Source organism: Dromiciops gliroides, chromosome 6 (assembly GCF_019393635.1).
Source record: "Dromiciops gliroides isolate mDroGli1 chromosome 6, mDroGli1.pri, whole genome shotgun sequence".
Classification (NCBI taxonomy): Eukaryota; Metazoa; Chordata; class Mammalia; order Microbiotheria; family Microbiotheriidae; genus Dromiciops; species Dromiciops gliroides.
The window spans coordinates 139,346,765-139,370,453 of record NC_057866.1 but is presented as its reverse complement, the minus strand read 5'-3'; the positions used below and the strand labels follow the sequence as shown (position 1 = coordinate 139,370,453).

General features: G+C 36.4%; 1 protein-coding gene across 1 annotated transcript in view; it reads left to right on the top strand.

The window, feature by feature from the left end:
• Positions 1-22,181: 22,181 nt before the first annotated feature.
• The window catches only part of LOC122732955 (transmembrane protease serine 11C-like), a 101,632-nt gene continuing 100,124 nt past the window's right edge, over positions 22,182-23,689 (top strand). The window contains exon 1 of the mRNA XM_043973409.1: positions 22,182-22,278. Within this exon, the coding sequence (XP_043829344.1) occupies positions 22,182-22,278 (97 nt within the window). The remainder of the gene's footprint in view (positions 22,279-23,689) is intronic.

Sequence of the window (23,689 nt, the reverse complement as noted above, 5' to 3'; positions counted from 1 at the left end):
CAAATGGAGGAGAGAGGGAGGCAGCAGCAACAACGGAGGTAGAACACAGAATTTACATCCATTTTGAATTTTCCTTTGATGAGCATTTGTCTTCTTGGTTTATACCTTGCCAAATATTAGTGATAAGATTGTCAGGGAATCTACATAATTTTGATGTAGGCAGAAAGATGCCCATGTTAGAAGAGAACTTTTAAGGCAGAAATTCACTCTATGTGAATCAAATCTTAAACCCAACCAATACCAAACACAATGGGATTTTGTATTCTCATCTTTCAGTCTACTCTAGTCTTTTAATAGGATTTTGGAGAATCCTGTTTCATTAAGGGTCTGTTTTTCCCTATGAATTGTACTAAAAATTTCCAAGTAAGTTATTCTTGGTTGTAAGCCTTTATCTATCTATCCCTTTGCCTTCTGGAATAGTATATCCCAAGTTCTTCTCATATTTTATTGTAGTAGCTCCCCAAGTTTTACATGATCCTGACTGGCTCCTAAGTAATTGAACTCTTTCTTGCTTGCTGTTTTCAGTATTTTTCTTTATCCCAGAAGCTCTGGATTTTGTCTGGAAATTCTCTTTTAGGAGATCATATTCTAATGGTGGGGTAGAAAAACAACACAGCAAAAAGGCTTTAGCTGCAAGGCAGGACCAATAGTCCTTGGCATACAGTAGCAAGGCAAATAGTAATATATCTTTGTTAGTGTCATTGCCATTGATAATATTATATTTCATTCTGATATTGAACCATTTGGCAGTGGCAAGGACATTTGTATTGAGACTTTATTTTCTGGATCTTCTTCTATTCTTGGAAAGTAGGCATATAGGTTAGTAGCTGTTGCCATTCTCAGTTATCTTTTTTTTCATAAGAGGTACAAGATTTTTATGATATACTTTTGGTATCTGTCTCTCAGTTACCTTGAAAATCAATCCCATAATACCTTCACAATTTTGTTACTGCCAGTATAGATCACATCTATGTGTATTTGGTTTAGTTAATTTGCTTCTCTCATCCTTGTTCTCCTTAGTGACATTTTTATAAGTAGTACTCTCTAAGTACAACCAGAACTGTGATGTTGGAGTACTTGATAGTAAAAAAAAAAAGTTTATGTAAAAAATCTTTACAGATATTTTCTACCTTACATTCTCCTTACTTGCTTAGTTTCCCTAGAAGCACACATTCTAATTTTCTGTTTATGAGAGCATATTGTGTACACCTCATAAGATTTTACAAATTAGTTGATGTTCTAAACCAGCATTACCTTTGTCTTCCATATCTCTCTACTTGTAAGGAAGTCAAGAGTACACTTAACTAAGGTACTTCTTGGATTCCTTTGTTGTACCTATTAGGACAGATATTGGAGCTGTGATTTAATTTGGTATAGGGTACTCCCATCTGGGGAAAATTCATTTACCAAGGCAATTTTGCACCCAATTTGCAACATATAGTCTAAGAGAATTACCTAGGGCACTGAGAGACTAAACTACCTGCCCAGGGTCACAAAGCCAGTATGTGGCAGAGGCAGACTGGCTTGCCTTATTATTGGGATTATTAACATTGGTTAAACTTCTATTTCAAATAATTATAATTGGGATTATTATTCTTTCTTCTATCAATATCTCCTTTTTAATTTATCACTAACTTATTTAACTGAATCATATTTTGAATTGTTTTAATGATACACAATATTTTTTCATTTTTTTAAAAAATTATCCTACCTTTCTCTTAATTTGTTATCCCATTACTCCTACAAATAAGTGGTCTGATTATATGAAAGATGTTTCAAGACTTACCTCACATATTAATTACAAGCTATTTCCTGTCTGTTAAAAATATAGTTAATTCCTTTTTTCTGCAATGTTATTTGGTGTTCACCAGGTGTATAACTTCTAATTATTTTCACAAAGAAAGTATTCATTATACATAGATGTGAAGTTTATGTGCAGTACACTCTTGAGAATGCACCTTATTCCTGATTCATATTTTCCAAAACATTTTTTGCCATCAATGCTTATTCCCACCTTTGAATTGATGTTACCAAGTATCAAAATATATGTTACCACATCCAATCAAATGCCAAATCTTTCCATTTCTACCTCCATACATACCTCCTTCTATACACATACTTGTAGCTACCACCTTAGTTCAGACTCTCATCACCTGTGGCTAAGATTAATACATTTGGTCTCCCTGTCTCAAGTCTCCCTTTACTTCAGTCAATCCTTCACAAAGCTGTCATCATCTTTCCTTAGTTTCAGGTCACTTTCCTGCTCAACTAACCCCAGTGTACTCTTTACCTGTAGAATCAAACCTAAAGTCCTCTGTTTCCTTATTAAAGCTTGTAAGGAGGTTGCCCTAACTCATATTTCCAGTCATCTTATATATTATTCCTCCTCCTACATCCAGATAAATTTAACTTCTCTGTTCTTCACATATAACATCAGGATCTCCTTTCACAATTCCTTTACACTGGCTGTCTACCGCAGCTTCTCCTCACCACTGCCTCATAAAATCTCTCTTTTTTTTTTTCAAGAAAACACCAACTTCTTTGTGAAACCTTTCCTGGTGTCTTCAACTGCTATTGCCCTCTCCCTCAAACTTCTTTGGATTTAACTACTTCATATTTGTTTTTGTTTACTCTCTTCATATTCATTCTGTATATACATACACATGCACACACACATGCACACATGCATGCACACACACACATATATGTGATCACCCCCATGGGAATGTAAATCCCTTGCAGTAGAGATTATTTCATTCATTCTGTTCTCCCAGTGTCTGGCACAGAGCCTGACAGCAGGTGCTTAAGAATAGTTGATTGGGGGGCAGCTGGTTGGCACAGTGGATAAAGCGCTGGCCCCGGATTCAGTAGGACCCAAGTTCAAATATGACTCAGACACTTGACACTTACTAACTGTGTGACCCTGGGCAAGTCACTTAACCCTCATTGCCCCACAAAAAAAATAGTTGATTGATTGATTTACTTTGGAATGTTCTGATAGGTTCTTGTAGTTTCTCTACCTGTCCATTCTCTACAGGAAATGTTGAGGTGAAATTATTTTTTTGTGGTCTTTTGGGGATTTTTTTCCAATTCTTATTATAAGTACTGCAATACAAGTTCCATGCAAATGTCCCATGAAATGTTTTGGGGGGGTTTTGTTGTTAACTATGGGTACACAACAAAACCAAAATTCATAAGTACCTTTATTTGCCTCTCCATGGAGAATCTGTGAGCCATCCTTTTACTTGGCTACAAACTCCTGACATTCATTGCAAGAACAATAACGTCAATACAACTTAGCTCCTCCAGTAAAATGGCCTTTCAGTAGTCATTGGATAAGCATGTCCACTTTTAGATCTCTGATGGCTAAGTTAAAATTTATAGATAGCCTAAAACCCAGTGATCTTTTAAGACTCTCTACTCCCTTTTCTACAACTTTCCCAAATTCGCTGCAGAAGCAAGAAAAGGTCCAAATAGGACTAAGGAATCATTTTGTCAGTTTAGGTGGCACAAGTGGCCAGAGCACTGATTCTTGAGTCAGGAATACCTAAGTTCAAATCTGGCTTTATACTGCTAAATAGCAGTGGTACAACCTTGGCTAAGTTATAAGACTTGTGTCTACCTCAGTTTCTTCATCTGTAAATGGTGATAATAATAGCCCCTACCTCCCATAGTGTGTGAGAATCAAATGAAATAATATTTGTAAAGTGTTTAGCACAATGCCTGGCACATAGTAAGTGCTATGTAAATATTAGCTATTATCATTATTATTATCATTATTTTGTAATTTTTTTCTTTCATGGCAAAGGAATTCAACAGCAACTGACCAGGCTGCTATTGAGAACCTCTCTGTACTTGTCTAGGCTTGTCCTCAAAAAGCAAGTTCAGTTTGCTTAGCAACTTAAAGATAGTCTCTTTAAAGTTTTCCCCAAATAAATAACAGCCTTGCTACATAGGAACTGCCAAAGATTGTTTCTAATCAGAAAACTAACTTAACTCTTTAGCCCTAGAAACTCTCTTCTTTGTCCTGATTAGTGGTTGCCTCAGGTATACTTTACTTTCTTTCTTTTTTTTTTTTCTGGGCAATGGGGGTTAAGTGACTTGCCCAGGGTCACACAGTTAGTAAGTCAAGTGTCTGAGGCCGGATTTTGAACTCAGGTACTCCTGAATCCAAGGCCGGTGCTTTATCCACTGCCCCACCTAGCCGCCCCTATACTTTACTTTCAATGGCCAGAGGGGCATCTTCTCCTTTCTGAAAGGTGTACTCTCATTATCACCTGCCCTCTAAGCATAACCACCACTACCACTTTCCAGTTCTGGATCCATAATCAAATCAGAATCTATCATTACTATTGGAAAGGATATGTCAATTTACTTCACTATAGCTCCACTCATTGTCTCTGTAACTTCCCAAACCAAAATAGCCCTCCCTGGCTGCCATTTCCCTTTATATACCCCGGCCCCAGTGGTATGCTGGAACCAGCTCTAACCAGCCACTGTTAAATTTCCAGGGCAAGCTTTACACCTCAGGAATTGGCAAATGCTACAAACTAGGGCTTGATTTATTACTAGTTGATTGTCTAGACTTAGGAAAGTATGGAGAAAAGCTTAGAAATGCAGATAAAACTTAAAAGTATTGTCAGGAGTGCTTTTTTTGAAAGTCTGTTATTAAAAATTTAGCATACTCACTGCCTCTCTTAAAATTCAATCTCCATGAGGGCAAGGAATTTGCTTTTGTAGGGAAATGAGGGTTAAGTGACTTGCACAGGGTCACACAGCAAGTAAGTGTCAAGTGTCCTGAAGCCACATTTGAACTCAGGGAAGAGATGGTAGGTATCTTCCCTTAGCCTGCTCTTAGCCATGAGAGCTAAGACTCTACTCTTTTGCTTGTTCCCTACATTATTTTCTTTTTCTTAATTTTAATTTTTGTTTTGTTTTGTAGGGAAATGAGGATTAACTAACTTGCCAGGTTCACACAGCCTGCACAGTCAAGTGTTTGAAGCCACATTTTGAACTCAGATCCTCCTGAATCAGGGGCCAGTGCTTTATCCACTACACCACCTAGCTGCACCCTCCATATTATTTTTAGAGAACACTCACTCCATCTTCATCTTGACCATGCTTCTTCAGTATACTCTAGTTCATTACAATTCCTCTTAAAATGTAGTGCTAAATTAAGCAGACTTGCAGAGGTCCCTTGACCATAAGAGAATACAGTAGAACCATTGCTTCCTATGATCTGGCCCCTAGATTTCTATGCATTCAGGCTACGTTTATGTTTACCTTTTAGTTTCTTAGTGTACTAGTGACTTATTTTAAAGTCATGGTCAACTAAAAGTCCAAAATTTTTCCAGGGACTTTCCCCTAAGCTTGAATCTCTTAACACAATAAAGTCTCTTAGTCTGTACCTACCCCTGTAACTGATTTTTTTTTTTTAGTGAGGCAAATTGGGGGTTTAAGCGACTTGCCCAGGGTCACACAGCTAGTAAGTATTAAGTGTCTGAGGCCAGATTTGAACTCAGGTACTCCTGAATCCAGGGCCGGTGCTCTATCCAACTGCACCATCTAGCTGCCCAACTGTAACTGATTTTTAAAACCTATTTCAGGTTTAGATCAGTATTTATTTATTAATATTCTAGATATTACACTAGGTGCTTGAGATACAAAGACAAAAGCACAATAGCTCCTGCCCTTAAAGAGCTTAAATTCTACTGGAGTGGGGTAGAGTACAGACCAGAATGTGTGTGTGTGTGTGTGTATATATATATATACACAATGAATAAATATCATAACTGCAAGATGAGGGAAGGGCAAACATGTAGGAGGCAGAACCACAAAACCTGAGCCTTGAAAAAAGAGAAAGATTATAAGAGGTGGAGATGAGAATAAAGAACCTTAAAATAAAATATTAATCATGGAGGCATAAAGAATGGCTTGTGCAAATACTTGAAGATATGGGGTTTGAGGTTTGTGGGAATGGCTAGTAGTAGCTGGAAGTCAGAGAATATAAAGCAGAGTGAAATAAGCTAGAAAGCCTTAAAAACCAGTCTGGGGAGCTTGTTAGCCAGTCATAAATACTTATTAACTACATATTATTGTGCGGATAAGAAAAAAAGCAACAAAACTCTCCTTGATTTTTTAAGACCTCACATTCTAATGGAGGAAACAACATGGAAATAGAGTTTCTTTGTGCAGTTGTAGAGGGAGTTTGACGCAGTTTTATAATTAAGTCTAAAGCAAATGGTACCAGACACCTTTTTGACTTTCCTCTCTTGTGGTCCATTCCTTTGTAGCAAACACATAGTCAGAATGCAACAAAAATTATCTTTATCTAGAAAAAAATACCTCTTATCAAAGTATAGACAGCAAACAAGCAAGATTTAAATACATCAGGAAACCCCTAAGGGTCACAATGCTGATTGGCCAGGCAATGATGAGGGAGGGGACAGAGAGAATAAGTTCACCATGTCCTACAACATGGCAAGTAGGTACATCCAGGCAAACAGCAAATTCTTCACAAGCAGATGACTCTAAGTGGTCAATTAAATAGACAAGGCTCCAAACACTTATGATTATGCTAAATTTGAGTAGTAGCACCCTTCCTTATCAGCTTACTATTGGTGAATATCTGTCCTGAGCCCCACTATTTTATCAATGACAGCATAAGTTCCCTGCCTCTGCCTCCTTTATTCATCAAATTAGGAAAAAACTATATTTCTCACCAACTGCCTCACTGACAAGGGACTATATAACTATAAGAAATAGTCTTTTATACTTATGACATTCAGACTACATGGAAGGTAATCTAAGAGAGAAGGAACTGGCGAGGGTGAGAAGAGAACAAGAAAAGCCTTCTAGATAAGATTTGAGCTGGATCCTAAAGGAAACCAGGAAAGCTAAGAGACAGAGGGAAAGAAGGAAAACATGGGGTTTAGCTAGTGTGCAGTAGAGTGTCATGTGTAAGGAACAGGAAGTACATCAGAGAGGCAGGGTCTAGAGTCTAGGAGGAAGGGAAAGCATAAGAATTTTGGGTAAAGTGGGAAGGCGTTAGGTGGTAATTTAAATGCCAAATAAGAGTTTTTATATTTAGTCTTGAAGAGATGCCACTAGATTTTATTAGTAGGTGGGTCAGAGAATTCAGGGAGATACACAACCAGATGTGCACTATAGGAAAATCTCTTTGGCAACTGAGTCAAGGATGGATTGGAATAGGAAGAGACTTGAATCAGGAAGACCAATTAGAAGGCTATTTCAGTAGTCCAGGTAAGAGGTGATATGGGCCCATACTAGAGTGGCAATTGAGTAGAGAAAGGAATATGTAGAAGAGATGTTGTGAAGGTAGAAATGACATGATCTGACAATGGATTAGATAAATACTGTGTGTAAGAAGGAAGTTGAAGATAACATAAGGTTGTCAGTGTGGCTGACTAGGCGGATATTGATACTTTCAACAGTAATAGAATAGTTTAGAAGAGGGGAGAGTGAGTGGAATTCTATTTTGGACATGATAAATTTGAAATTTCTATAGGACATCAAGTTTGAGATGTTCAAAAGGTACTTGGTGATTCAGGGCTGAAGCTCAGGAAAGAAAATAGGGCTGGATGCATAAAAACAATAGAGAACAACTGAAGACTGTTGAGCTGATGAATGCCATAGACTTGTGCCTTAGAAGATTGCTTTATAACCTATGTGAACATTGACATATATGGTAGGTACTTAATAAATGCTTGATAATTGACTAAAGTAAGTGACATGGCAACTCTGGAATCTGGCAATTCAGATATTTTGCTACTAAGCACAGCCACTACTGATTCTAGAGGTACCAAAAGACTAACTTGAGCTCTCTCAGGGTATGGACTCTAAAATGGGATGAATGACATATAAGAATTGTAAGAGGGGCAGCTAGGTGGCGCAGTGGATAGAGTACCTGCCCTGGAGTCAGGAGGACCTGAGTTCAAATCTAGCCTCGGCCACTTAACACTTACTAGCTGTGTGACCTTAGGCAAGTCACTTAACCCCAACTGTCTCACAAAAAAAAAGAATTGTAAGGACAAGTAGGATTACCTCTAAGTTGAAGCAAAATATCACAACTATAACAAGAACCAGTCCGAAGACAATTTGATTCTACATGAATTTAGTTAGTGCCTACAATATCTGTGTGTATTGTTGATATTTTCCACAGCAAAAACACCTTCTACCAATGGAATCATAAGTCCTCAAACTGTTCTAGAATGTATAATCTAGAACCAATCTAGAACTTACAAAACTCTCTGGGAACTTACAATCAAAGATAAAACTTATTTACATAAAAATAATTAAATGACAACATATGGCTATATATTATTTTTTTTTAATTTTTTAATTTTTTTGGTGAGGCAATTGGGGTTAAGTGACTTGCCCAGGGTCACACAGCTAGTAAGTGTTAAGTGTCTGAGGCCAGATTTGAACTCAGGTACTCCTGAATCCAGGGCCAGTGCTTTATCCACTGTGCCATCTAGCTGCCCCATGGCTATATATTATTAAGGGATAAAGTGAGTAAATACAATCAGTAAATACTAGAGGCATCATAGATGTAACGATTGGAATAACGCCACCTGCTGGAGACTTACTGTAGAAGAGTTCTGCCCATGAAGCGAAGGTCTTTGAGGGCAAGACCAGGAGTCTTTTCTTTGGCATCAGGAAGTGACGCGGACTAGTGGGAGGAGGAAGGAAGAGACTGGCGCTCGGTCTCGGGCTTTTTCCTCTGGACTCTGGTGGAGAAGGGAGCTAGAAATGTGCTCTCCCTTTAATAGATAGGAATCTAGGCCTTTCTCTCTTTATCAAATTCTTATTCTCCTTAATAAATGCTTAAAAGTCTAACTCTTGCTAAAGCTTATAATTTATTGGCGACCACTCATTAGATATTTTAGACAGACTAGCTAGAATTTTAGCCCTTAACATAGAAATGGGAAATAAATGTGGACCTAGGGGTTGGGGAAAGTCTGAAAGAGGTGAGGTTTGAAATAGTCCTTGAAGGATAAGTGAGTTTGGATAAATGGAAAGGGACAAAAGTAAAGACTTGGACTCTGAAGTGAGTCTGGAAATATGATTTTAAGAGAAGTTAATTGAATGTGAATAAGAGTTAACAGAGGGGGCGGCTAGGTGGCACAGTGGATAAAGCACCGGCCCTGGATTCAGGAGTACCTGAGTTCAAATCCGGCCTCAGACACTTGACACTTACTAGCTGTATGACCCTGGGCAAGTCACTTAACCCTCATTGCCCTGCCAAAAAAAAAAAAAAAAGAGTTAACAGAGTCCCATATGGTGAAAACAAAGTCAATAATTATCCTTTCCCTAATCTCATTTTTGTCTGATTCTCTCTCCATCCGTACTTGAATGGAAGGAGTATGAGTGGATTACTATTTCTATTACACCAGCTAACAAAGCAGAGTCTCATCATCTAATAGAGTGGGTGGATATTTCCCCTATCCCCTGAAAGTACTTTCCTTAAGATGGCCAACTAGATTCTTACTTATCACTTACTAGCACTTCTAGCTTTTAGTAAATTCACCCGCCTCAAGAACCCTAAGCACACATATATGTAACCCTGTATTCATCCTTAACAAAGTGGCTGCCAAGAACCAGGATATTGAACAAAAGAGAAAATTACTGATAAAATCAATCTACTTTCTTTTAATGCACAACTGAACTTCAGTGAATTAAAAAATCTTTACTAAGCACTAGAATTGGATAAAAGCGACATTTAAAAGGCATGAAGAGTGACATAAAGTGAAGGAGAAAGGAAATTGGAAGACACAAATTCTAATGGGAGGTCAAGGATGGAAGAGATTAGCATTCTGAGTAATGGCCAAGAAGTAGACTAGAAAGGATAAAAAAGGAAACCTCAAGAAGAAAAACTAACTCTTCAAATTCATCTAAATTTTAAAAGAAGCTTCACTCTTTTCAGAAACAGGCAGAGATTGACTGTGGTTCTCAAATCTGATGGTCCTGGTTCATTCCACCTAAAAGACTCACAATTTCACATTTTGCCTCTAGTTTTTTTTTTTCCACACAATCATTTATTTATGGAGTGACATAAATGCACTTGGTATTTTACTAACATAAAATTAATTAGTTAATGTTAGGAATGAACTTTGAAGTTGAAAAGTTATATAAATGCTAAGCAGCAGCATTATTATCATTACTATAAAACACATAAAAGACACAGGACCTTGCAAGCTAAATAGGACAAAGATGACAGTATGGTAAAGCACAGGAGAGGATGATGGCAAAGGGACAACTTCAGCAGCAAGAGCAGCCATGGAACCTTTGAAAAACAGGTGGGTTGTAATGATAGTTATACAAGGAGGGATGACGGAACATTTACTTTGCTTTTATAAACAGTGACAACAGAGAAGGGAAATTCATGAAAAATCATAAATATATAATTTGGATCATCTTCAAGGGATTTTTTGCATTTTAGATTTCAGACATTTTCTCTGACTATCCCTGATGCCTGGAGTGTTCTCTTTCCTTTGATCCCAGTGCTGATGATCTCTTTGGTTTCCTTTCAGTCCCAACTAAAATCTCACCTTTTTTAGGAAGCCTTCACTAAGCCTCTTAATTTGAGTGCTTTCCTTCTGTTAATTATTTCCCATTTATCCTGTATATATAGCTTGCTTTGAAAAACTGTCTGCTTATTATCTTTCCCATTAGATTGCTAGCTCCTTAAAAGTGAGAACTGTCTTTGCCTCTTTATATTTCCAGCACTTAGCACATAGTAGGTATTTAATGGACAAAAATATTTCTACCACTTTAGAATGATGGCTGAAATAAAAATCTCTGTATGTGTATTTAGATTAAAACATTGTTACAAAATAATATTGAAGATTTGTTACATAGTGCTATGTTGCTAAAATAGTATTTTTTGGCTAAGAATCAAGGTGATTTGATAAGAATTTCTATGGAAACAAAGATAAGATTATGACTCTTAAGCTAGTCAATTTATATAAAGCACAGTGCTGGAAGGGTAGGTACCTTGCTTGTCAGAAGAGAAAGTCAAGATTTTCTCTCTCTATAAAACAAGTCATTTAAGCTAGTACTTTTTCTGGTTTGATATCTTGTTTTAGAGAAGGTGGACAGTATGAGGTTGACAAGAGAGCATCTTTTGAAGGAGACCCTTAAGTTATCTTCTAGGGACTTTTCAGGAATTAAATAAGTTGGTCAAGCACTTGCAAACAAGAGATTATTAGAATCATTGTCTAATTTCATGATTCTAGCTCTGATTAGAATGTATTTTAAAGAAAAAACTTTCAATGTGCTTATAAACTATAAAATTACATATTAATTTAATATATTCTCTCAGTCACCTCTTCACATTCTAAACAGCTCATCAAAAAATAGATATATTCAAACACTGACTTCACTCCATAAAATTAATTTGGCTTTTAAATACAAGTCAGTATTGAGGCTTTGTTTCTGACCAACCTGAAAATAATTCTCTAGAGTCTTTATTATTATAGCCTGCAAACTGCATCAATAATAAATGATAGGGGGCAGCTAGGTGGCACAGTGGATAGAGCACTGGCCCTGGAGTCAGGAGTACCTGAGTTCAAATCCGGCCTCAGACACTTAACACTTACTAGCTGTGTGACCCTGGGCAAGTCACTTAACCCCAATTGCCTCACTAAAAATAAATAAATAAATAATAATAAATGATAAAGTAAATCAGAAAACAAAAATCAAATCACATTGCGATACCTCCTATTCCTATACGTAAAGCTGGAAATTACCTCAGAAAACATTTAGTCTAAACCTCTCATTTTACAGATGAGAAAACTGAGGTCCTCAAGAGAGAAAATGATGTGCTTAAGGTCATGCAGGTAGTAATCATAACTGGTGATATTTAAACCCAGGACTCTAGAATTAGTGTTCTTTCTCTACTGAACTATACTGAAAAATGAACAGTTTGAAACAGGTCATTTTGCTGCTCATTTAAATTTCTCATAGACTAGTGTCCTAGATGTCATGGAATAAACCCTCTTGCCATTATACTTTCTCATAATTTAGAAATTGCAGAAATGTCATCCATTATTTAAAGGATTCCTCAATTATTTTTTTTCCTTCTGGTTTTTAACAAGTTGACTTTTTATTCTGAACTATGTAGTAAAAGTTTGTTTTCACTTTTAATAACTCTCCTTCCCACTTTCAATAAATGGATCTTTCTCAAATAGAAAAAAAACAATTACATCATCAGATACATTCCTATATTATGCTAAGGATAAATTATATTAATAAAATTTAACTCAGAAAAAAATATATACTTCATGCCCTAAAGAGCTTCTAATATGATGGAAGAAGTGGGATACTGAGGACATGTCATATATGTAAAGGAATAAATATTGTACAAGGAGGGTGTAAAGAGGTAAAAGAGATATCCAAACAAAATGATCTAGGAAAATTAGAAGGAAATGAGAACATTCATAGAAAGTCTTAATCTTAAGAGTCTAAAGGATCATTCTGGTCTCACATTACTCACTAATTTGTAAATAAAGTCCTTTAGAGATGGCATCATTTTGGTTTTGTTCTTACATCCATAGCACCTGACATTATATCTAATAGACACTTAAATGTTTGTGGAACTAAATTGATCATCACAATGTCACTAAGATAATGTCATACTGAAAGTATTCTTGACTATGATGCTCTTTTTTACATCTTTCTTATGAATGTTAACTTAAAATTTCCCATTCTATAATGTATAACATTAACAAAATTTCTAAAACTATAATCCTCCTATTGATTTATAAACCCCAACTTACAGAGGTGGACCCAAGATAGCAGAGTAGAGAAAGCATTTAGTTAAGTTCTTCCAATATTCCCCTCCAACCAACTTTAAAATAATGGCTCAAATCAAAATCTGGAATGACAGAGACAGTGAAAGGTTAGAATAAGGCAGTCTTCCAGCCCAAAACAACTTAGGAGGCTAGAAAGAAATATCTGGGGGACAGCTAGGTGGTGCAGTGGATAAAGCACCAGCCCTGGATTCAAGAGGACTTGAGTTCAAATCCAGCTTCAGACACGTACTAGCTGTGTGACCCTGGGCAAGTCACTTAACTGTCATTTCCCCCCCCCCAAAAAAAAAGATCAAAAAACAAACAAACAAAAAAAGATCTGTAATATGGGGTTATAGGCTGATCCTGAACCCATGTGAGTGAAAAATCAGTGGTGGGCTGATGCATTGTGAAGTGAGAAGAATAAGGAGAATGTTGTGCATAATGGCAGCAATATTGTTTGATGAAGACCTGTGAATGATTTAACTATTTTCAGCAATGCAATGATCCAAGCCAGTCCCAAAGGACTAATGATGAAGCATACTATTCACCTCCAAAGAAAGAACAGATATTGATTGAACACAGACTGAAACATGCTATTTTTCACTTTCATTTTTTCTTTTATTCAAGTTTTCTTATACAAAATGACTAATATGGTAATGTTCTACATAACTGCACATGTATAACCAATATCTTATTGCTTACCACATCAGGGAGGGGGGAGGAAGAAAGAAAGGAAAAATAGAATTTGGAACTCAAAACTTTAAATAAAAATGTTTGTTATTTTAATAAAACACAGTGGTGGGGCTAGGTGGTGGTGACAGAAGCAACACCCACTTTGGAAGCTCTCAAGTCATAGATGGTAAGGGGACCTGGCAAGTGGTGAGACAGAGATTAGCACTGGTTACAGAATCAGAGAGTGTTTGGCAAATCCATTGACTATAACCACTTCTGGGACACAGTTCAAGGGAAGACATGAGTACTTTCAGTCAAGAAGCAGAGGGAGCTCTGAGTAGCAGCATTGCTTAAGGGCCCAAGAGAACAGGGACCCTGAGGAACAGTATTACTTCTGGTCCTAACAGAACAGGAGGCCTTCCTGAGTAAAAACTAAAGTGCAGACCAGGATAGCAGTGACCAAAAAAGCCCCACCTTGGAAGAATCAAAAACTTCCAAATCCCCAGAACTAGCTCTGAAAATTGCAGTATAAAAAAGCCTGAACCTTGAGACAGAGCCTTTTACCCCCATGCTGGAAACAGAGCCCAACATTAACATAAAGTTTAAAATCAAGAAATAGGGTAGAAAATGAATAATCAACAACAACAAAAAGAACCTGACCATAAAAAAGTCACTGTGGAGACAGAGAAAATCAAGATACAAACTCAGAAGAAGATAACGAAGTCAAAACAGCTACAAGAAAACCATTGAAGAACTAGAAAATTTTTTTCAAAATCAAATAAGAATGGTAGAGGAAAAATGGGTAAAGAAATTAGATGAAGGAAGAAAAAACATTAAAAGCTTGGTAAAACAGGCACAAAAATATTGAAGAAAATAATACCTTAAACAACAGAATTGGCAAAATAGAAAAAGAGGTACAAAATTGATTAATGAAAATAACTTCTTAAAACGCATAATTGGTCAAATGGAAAAAGTGGCACAATGGCAGAGGAAAGGCTGTGATTCTCCCATGCTCCTGACAACTCCATCTACATACCTCCAAAAATAATGTCATAAGACAACTCCTTGAGCAGCATAACCCACAAAAGAACAGAGTGAGACTACTTTCCAGCCAAAGATGGCTTAATTAGGCAGATGGGATCATCTGCTGTTCAGAGTGAGCAAGGAGCTCAGCATGTGGCACAGATCCAGACCCAGGAAGGCCCTGCCTCCAGAGCTTCAGAATCTTCAGCAGCTTCCTCTGAAACTCTGTTCAAGGACTGGTGAGGGTGGCTAGCACTTGGCCAGGGGGGAAATAGCTGTGGTCTCTGCTGGAGCTAAGGCAAAGCACCCATATTCTGAACCAGTAAGGAGACTTGAGCAGCAGAGGCCCAGTAGGGGAGGGACACAGGCACACCAAGCTTCTGACCACAGAGAGTCAGATTTCAATCAGACTTCTGCTTCCAGGTTAAAGAGAAAGCAGGCTGTGGTTACTTACAGGCCAGGCAGGCTGAGAATGAGCCTAATCATAATCCCTGGTACCCCCGTAGCTTTGGGTCAGTGTATCCTGGAAGCAGTGCTACATGTTAAGAAGGAGTTAAAAGCCAAGAGATAGGAAGTCAAGATGAGCAGGCAGTGAAAGCAGTGAACCATCAAAAACTTCTTTGGTTGCAAGGTAGATCGAAATACACCCCAGAAGAAGGTAATGACAAAGTCAAAGCACCTATATCCAAAGCTTCCCCCCCAAAAAATGAATTGATCTCAGGCCATGGGAGTGCTCAAAAAGGAGTTTGAAGAGAAAATAAGAGAGGTAGAGTAAAAAGTTATAGAGGTAGAGGGAAAAATGGAAAGAGAAATGAGAGTGATGCAGGAGGGTCGTGAAGAAAAGTCAATAGCTTGAAAAGCCAAAGTGGCCAAATGGAAAAGGAGGTACATAAACTTTCTGAAGAAAATGATTGCTTAAGAATTAGGAGAGAGAAAATAGAAGCTAATGACTTTATGAGAAATAAAGACACAATAAAGCAAATCCAAAGGAATAAAAAACAGAGGGCAATATGAAATATCTCCTTGGAAAAACAGCTGACCTGGAAAATAGATCCAAGAGAGATAATTTGAAAATCATTGGACTACCTGAAAACCATGATCAAAATAAGAGCTTAGATATCATCTTCCAAGAAATTGTCAGGGAAAATTGTCATGATATTCTAGAAGCAGAAGGTAAAATAGAAATCGAAAGAATCCATAGATCACCTCCAGAAAGAGATCCCAAAAGGAAAATTTCCAGGAATATTATAGCCAAATTCCAGAGACCCCAGGACAAGGAGAAAGTATTGCAAGTGGCTAGAAAAAGGGAATTCAAATACTGTGGAGCTACAGTGAGGATAATGCAAGATCTAGCAACTTCTACATTAAAGGACTGGAAGGAATGGAATATGATATTCCAGATGGCAAAGGAACTGGGATTACAACCAAAAATCACCTACCCAGCAAAACTGAGTATAATGTTTCGGGGGGGGGGGGGGAATGGGACTTTAATGAAAAAGAGGACTTTCAGACATTCGTGATGAAAAGACCTGAACTGAATAGAAAATCTGACTTTCAAATACAAGACCCTAGAGAAGCATCAAAAGGTAAACAGGAAAAATAAACCATGAGTGATATTAAAAGTTTAAACTATTTACATTCCTACATGGGAAGATAATACTTCTAACTCATAAGAACTTTCTCAGTATTAGGGCAGCTGAACGGAATATACTTACACAGAGGGCACTGAATTTAATATGAAGGGATGATATCTGTAAAGCATTTATTTTTTGTTTGTCCTTGCTTTTTGTGGAGAAGGTAGAATGGGGTGGCTTATGTCTGGGGCCACATTTGGGCTTAGGGCCTCCTGGATCCAGGACTGGTGCTTTCTCCACTGTGTCACCTAGCTGACCCATGATGGCATCTTTAAAATAAAGTTATGGGATAAAAGGAATGCCCTGGAAGAAAGGGAAAGGGAGAGAGGTGGAAGGTGGTAAAGCAGCTTACATAAGAGAAACAAGAAAACGCTTATGGAGTAGAGGGGAAGATGCAGAAGGATCAGGGGAATGAGTGAGCCTTATTCTCATCAGAATTGGCTCAAAGAGGGAATAACACATATTCAAATGGGCATAGTAATATATTTTGCCCTGAGGAAAAATGGGAGGGGAAAGGGATACAGCAGGGAGAAGTGAAGGAAGGGAGGGCAGATTGGGGGAGGGGCAGTAAAAATCAAAACATTTTAGAGGAGGAATAGGGTGAAAGAAGATAGAAAATAGAGTAAATATCAAGGGGTAGGAATATGATGGAGGGTAATACAGTTAGCAATAGTTACTGTGAAAGAAATGATGAGCAGGATGCTATCAGAAGGACATATGAAAAATGCAAGCCATCAACAGAGAAAAAACTATGGTATCTGAATACAGATTGAAGCATAATTTTATTTACTAGTTTCACTCTCTAAAGTTATTTTGTCTATTTTCTCTTACAACCTGACTAATGTGAAGATGTTTTGCATGACTATGCATTTATGACTTATATTGAATTGCTTGATTTCTTAGTGAGGGTTGAGGAGGGAGGGAGGAAGAAAATTTGGAACACAAAGTTTAAAAAAGAGGCACAAAATCTCACTGAAGAAAATAATTGCTTAAAAATTAGATTTGGGCAAATGGAAGCCGAGTCCACAATACATCAAGAAACAATAAAAGAATGAAAAAATAGAAGAAAATATGAAAGATCTCATTGGAAAAAACAACTGGCCTAGTCAAAACCTTTTGCAAAATATAATACCCATTCCTATTAAAAACATTAGAAAGCATGGAAATAAATGAAACTTTCCTTAAAATGTTAAATTATTGTTGTCATTTGTTGATTACTTCTTTGTGACTCTTTATGATCCCATTTGGGGTTTTCTTCGTAAAGATACTGAAGTGGCTTGTCATTTCCTTCTCTTGCTCATTTTATAGATGAGGAAACTGAGACAAACAGGGTTAAGTGACTTGCCCAGGATCACACAGTTAGTAAGTATCTGAGGCCAGATGTGAAATCAGGTCCTCCTCACTCCAGGGCTGGCACTTTATCCACTATGCCACCTACCTGGCCACTAAAATAATAATTAGTATCTATCTAAAGTCATCAGCAAGCATTATCTATAACAGTGATAAACTAAAAGACTCCAATAAGATTATGGGTGAAACAAAGATGGCTATTATTACCACTATCATTCAATATTGTACTAGAAATGCTAGTTACAGCAATAAGACAAGAAAAAGAAATTGATGACAAAAGAAAAATAGGCAACAAGGAAACAAAACCATCACTCTTTGCAAATGATATAATGATACCCTTAGAGAACCCTAGAGAATCAACTTTTAAAAAATAGTTGAAATAGTTAGTTTACAACTTTGGCAAAGTTTCAGGATATAAATTAAACCCACACAAATGAGAACCATTTCTATATACTACCAGCAAAACCAAGTGGGAAGAGAAATTCCATTTAAGATAAGCACAGACAATAAAAAATACTTAGTAATCTACCTGATCAGACAAGACCAGAGACTATATGAACACAATTAATTACAAAACACTTTTCACACAAATAAAGACAGACCTAAACAATTGGAAAAGTATTCATTGCTCATGGATAGGTTGAGCTAATATAATAAAAATTACTATTCTGCCTAAGGTAATATATTAATGCAGTGCCATAGCAATCAAATCTTCAGTTCAGTTCAGTTATTTGGTGTGTATTTTTTGGCAAAGATACTGGAGTGGTTTGCCATTTCCTTCTCTAGCTTATTTTATAGATGAAGAAACTGAGAAAACAGGATTAAATAATTCGCCTAGGGTTGCACAGCTAGTAAGTGTCTAGAACTAGATTTGAACACAGGAAAATGAATCTTTCTGACTCCAGGTACAGCACTCCAGACACTCTGCCATCTAGCTGCCCTACCAATCAAACTACCATACTACTTATAGATGCTGAAAAAATAATAACAATTCATCTTAAAGAATAAAAGTTCAAGAATATCAAGGGAATCAATGAGAAAATAATGTAAAAGAAGACTGTCTTGCAGTTCTAGATTTAATTACAAAAGAAATGAAAATAATCTAGTACCAACCAAGAAATAGAATGGTAAATCAGCAGAATAGATTAGGTATACAATATACATTAGCAAATGACCTTGGTAATCTAGCATTTGATAAACAAAAATATTCACATTTTTGCCATAAAAACTTAACATTTGACAAAATATGCTAGGAAAACTGGAAAGCAGTTTGGCAAAAACTAGGCACAGACCAACATCTCACACTATATAGCAAACTAAAGTCAAAATGGGCATAAGATTTAGACATAAAAAGTGACATTATTTTTTTAATCATAAAGTTATTTTATTATTTTCCAGTTACATATAAAGATAGTTTTCAATATTTGTTTTCATAAGATATTTAGTTCCACATTTTTCTCCTTCCCTCCCTTCCCTCCCCAAAACAGAAAGCAATCTGATATAAGTTATATATGTACAATCACATTAAACATATTTCTGCATTAGTCATCTTGTGAAAGAAGAATTACAACACAAGGGAAAAACCTCAAAAAAGAAAAAAACAATCAAAAAGGAGAAACAGTATGGTTCAATCTGCATTCACAATCCACAGTTCCTTTTTCTGCATGTGGAAAACATTTTCCATCATAAGTTCTTTGGAATTGTCTTCGATCATTGCACTGCTGAGAAGAGCCAAGTCTATCACAGTTGATCATCACACAATGTTGCTTTTACTGTATACAATGTTCTCTCGGTTCTGCTCACTTCACTCAGCATCAGTCCATTTAAGTCTTTCCAGGATTTTTGGAAATCTGCCTGCTCATCATATCTTACAGCATGATAGTATTTCATTACATTCATATACCACAACTTGTTCAGTCATTCCCCAATTGATGGGCATTCTCTCAATTTCCAATTCTTTGCTACCACAAAGAGAGCTGCTATAAATATTTTTGTACATGTGGGTCCTTTTCCATTTTCTATGATCTCTTTGGGATACAGAAAAAGGTGATATTCTAAGTAAATAATGGGAGCATGGAAAAGTTTATGACAAAACAAGAAATCAAGAGGATTGTGGGAAATAAAATGGATAATTCTGATCACATGAAATTTAAAAGGTTTTGCACAAACAAAACTAATCATCCATTATTAGAAGTAAAATAGGAAACTGGGGTGGGGGATTTACATAATTTCTCTAATAAAGGTCTCATTCCTCAAATATATAGGGAACTGAACCAAATTCATAAAATAAGAGCAGAAAGAAAATGAACAGACACTTTATGGAAGAATTCAAAACTATCAATAGTCACATGAAAAATGTTCTAAAGCACTACTGATTAGAAAAATGCAAATTAAGACAACTCTGAGGTATCACCTCACACTTACCAGATTGGCTAACATCACAGAAAAGGAAAATGGCAAATGTTGAAGTGTATGTAGAAAAATGGCATATTAATGCACTGTTGGTGGAATGTCAACTAGTCCAACCGTTCTGAAAAACAATTTGGAAGTACACCCAAAGAGCTATAAAACTCTGCATATTTTTGACCCAGAAATACCACAAAGAGATATGTATCACAACAAGATAGAACGGACTTATTTGTATAAAAAAAATATTTATAGCAGCTCTTTTCATGGTGGCAAAAAAATTAGAAATTAAGACATTGTCTGTTAATTGGGGAATGGCTGAACAAATTGTGTTATATGGTTTTGATATATACCATTGTAATATAGGAAATGACATACAGGATATTTTCAGAAAAACATGGGAAGATATATAAATTCAGGCAAAGTGAAAAGAGCAGAACCAGAGTATTGTCCATAGTAACATCAGTAGTGTAAAGGTGATTGACTATAATAGGCTTAGCTATTCTAATTAATACAATGATCCAAGACAATTCCAAAGAACCAATGATGAAAAATACTATCCACCTCCAGAAGACTGATTAACTCTGATTGAAGCATACTTTTAAAACTTTCTTTATTTTTCTTTTTTTCTTGTTTCTTTAGTTTGTGTTTTCTTTTGCAACATGGCTGATATAGAAATATGTTTCCATGACTTCAAATGCATAACAATATCAAATTGCTTCCTTCTCAATAAAGGGAGGAGGCAAAGAGGAAGGGAGAGAATACTTAACTCAAAATCTTTAAAAATGAATGTTGGGACAGCTAGGTGGCGCACTGGATAGAGCATGGGCCCTGGAGTCAGGAGGACCTGAGTTCAAATATGACCTCAGACACTTAACACTTACTAGCTGTGTGACTGTAGGCAAGTCACTTAACCCCAATTGCCTCGCAAAAAAAAAAAAAAATGAATGTTAATTTTTCTACATGTCATTGTGAAATTTATAATGAAATCAATTAGAAATATATTTTTTAAAAAAGAAATCCTACTACCTTAGAATTGGAAGACCCTGAAGCTATCTTTTTCATCCATACCTGAGCAGGAATCTACTTTGTAGCTTCCCTGACAAGAAGTCATTTACTTTTCCCTCAAAGAACTCCAATGAGAAACTTACAACCTATTAATATAGTGCATTTTGTGATTGGTCAGCTCTAATTGTTAAGAAGGTTTTTCTCTTATGAAAACAAAAATCTTTCTAGCTTTTCCCTCATCAAAACAAGGCTAAATTATTTTCTATTTCCCCTTCAGTTCTCCTTGGGGAGAGGATTCTCTTTAGGGTAAATATCTCCAGTTCCTCCAACCAGTCCTCCTATTGTCTCATTTCTAGTCATTTCACTATCCTTGAGGGATTAATTTTAGAAACATAAACCTTAGGTACGAAACATATCTTGAATGACATACTTTTCAATGGTCAAAGAAGGTAAAACTGGAATCCTAGAATCCACTTTGGAGGCTGTAATAATGGGCCATGTGAAAGGCAATAAGAATCCAAATTAAAAGGGTAATTTTGTTAATTCTTAGAAGGAGGTGTATGTCAGGGTTTGGAGAAAGAATTGAATTGGATTGGATTGGATTAGAGCAAGGTTTCAGTATATTATGTATCAATATCAAAGTGGACACTCCCTCTATCAGTGTATACCACAACCTATCCAAGTTATTCATATTGTATAATTGTCAAAGCAAAAACAACAACAACAACAACAATACCCTGCTTTTTAGAGACCTTCCACTGTATCTTTTAAAATTATGGGGTACCAGACTTGAGATTACCTATCCATTATCCCTAAATATATATCTTTTTTTTTTTTTTTTGGTGGAGCAATGAGGGTTAAGTGACTTGCCTGAGGTCTCGTGGCTAGTAAGTGTCAAGTGTCTGAGGCTGAATTTGAACTCAGGTCCTCCTGAATCCAGGATCAGTGCTTTATCAACTATGTCACCTAGCAGTCCCTCCCCCCCAAATATATATATATGTGTGTGTGTATGTGTGTGTGTATGTATATGTATATGTGTATATATGTATATATATGTGTATATATATGTATATATCTTATTCTACTTCTTGGATATCTGTCCTCTGGTCTTCAAGAATACTCATCCACTGACTATATGGCTAAAACAATATGTTGAAAAGGACTAAATCTTTATTCTAAATGCCAAAGTCAGTATTTACCCATTGGAGATCCTTTGTTTATTCTTGTATGTGTGTTTTTATCCCTTTTACACAGGATAGAGTCAGACACAGACATGAAACTCACAAGATCTGGGAAAATCGCTCTGATTATCTTGGTGGTCATAATTGTAGCAGCAGCCATCGGAGTCATTGTTTACTTTGTGGTCTATGGTGAGTGTCCATTATATTAGGCCTCTGCTCCCATGGGTTAATTCTGATTCTCAGATCTGGAAGGATATTATATTAAGGCTATTTCATGGATATTTCTCTTTCCATATTTGAAATTCTAAAGCTTTTATCACAGGCCCTTGAAGAAGCTAGAATTTTTGGAACTTTGGAAAATGTGGAAGAGAAAGGAAGTTGACAAGATCAATTTAAGCGGAGGTTTGGCTATCAGTTTTGCCTTCCAGAAGTCTTCTGTTATTCCACATATATTTAACAATTTAATCCATTCAAGGCACTGTGCCAAGCACTGAAGAAATGCAAAAACAAAAACAAAAAAATTATCACCTATACTAATGGAATTTACATCTAATAGGGAAGAGAACGTAGGTACAAAAAAAACTATAATGGAAGTAAGAATGTGATAATACAATTAGGAAGTATATAAAATTCAGAAGGAATTGAGAGGTGAATAAGATTACTTATGGCTGGAAATATCAGGGAAGGCTTCATTGAGAATTACAAAATCACAGAATTTCAGTTGGAAGAAACTTCAGTGGCTATCTAGTTCAAGAAGTTAAATCGTTGCTAAATGAACTCAATTCAGAGTAAACCTACTAATTTAATCAATAAGCATTTAGTAAGTACTTATTATGTGTCAGACACTGTGCCTAACACTGGGCATACAAAGAAAAAGCAACAATAGTCCCTGTCCTCAAGGAGCTTATATTTTAATGGAAAAAACACACATACACATACACACAGATACACACATACACACACGGATACAAGAGTGTGTATCCGTGTGTGTGTGTTTGTGTATGTGAAATGGTACATAGTATATGAAAGGAAGTGGGTAGTGGGAGACAAGTCTGGAAAGGTAGGTTGAAGATCAATTAAGGGCCTTGAATATTTTTTTTTCTCTCAGAAGGCAAACTTCAAGTATTTACTCCTTTTTTTCTTGTTTGGATATGATTTTTTAAAAATAAATATGCCCCAAGGGGCAGCTAGGTGGCAAAATGGATAGAGCGCCAGCCGTGGAGTCAGGAGGACCTGAGTTCAAATCCAACCTCAGACACTTAATACTTACTAGCTGTGTGACTCTAGGCAAGTTACTTAACCCCAATTGCCTCACGGGAAAAAAAAAAAATTCCCCAACACTTCTTTAAGAGCTCTACAAAGACTCTTCTAGAAACAAGCAGAAATTGTCTAAATATCTTGGGACAGAAAAAATAGTCATTCAATGTTTATATATCTTCCCAAATTAAGGAAAGAGGAGAAAGAAGTGTCATACCTAAAGAAGGGATAAATATTGATAGAAATTGAATTCAGTTCTCCTGCCTCCAGGTATAGTGTTCTACCCACTGTGACACCAGCTACCAAAGAATATAAATAAGATCCTTGGATACAGGGATTGTTT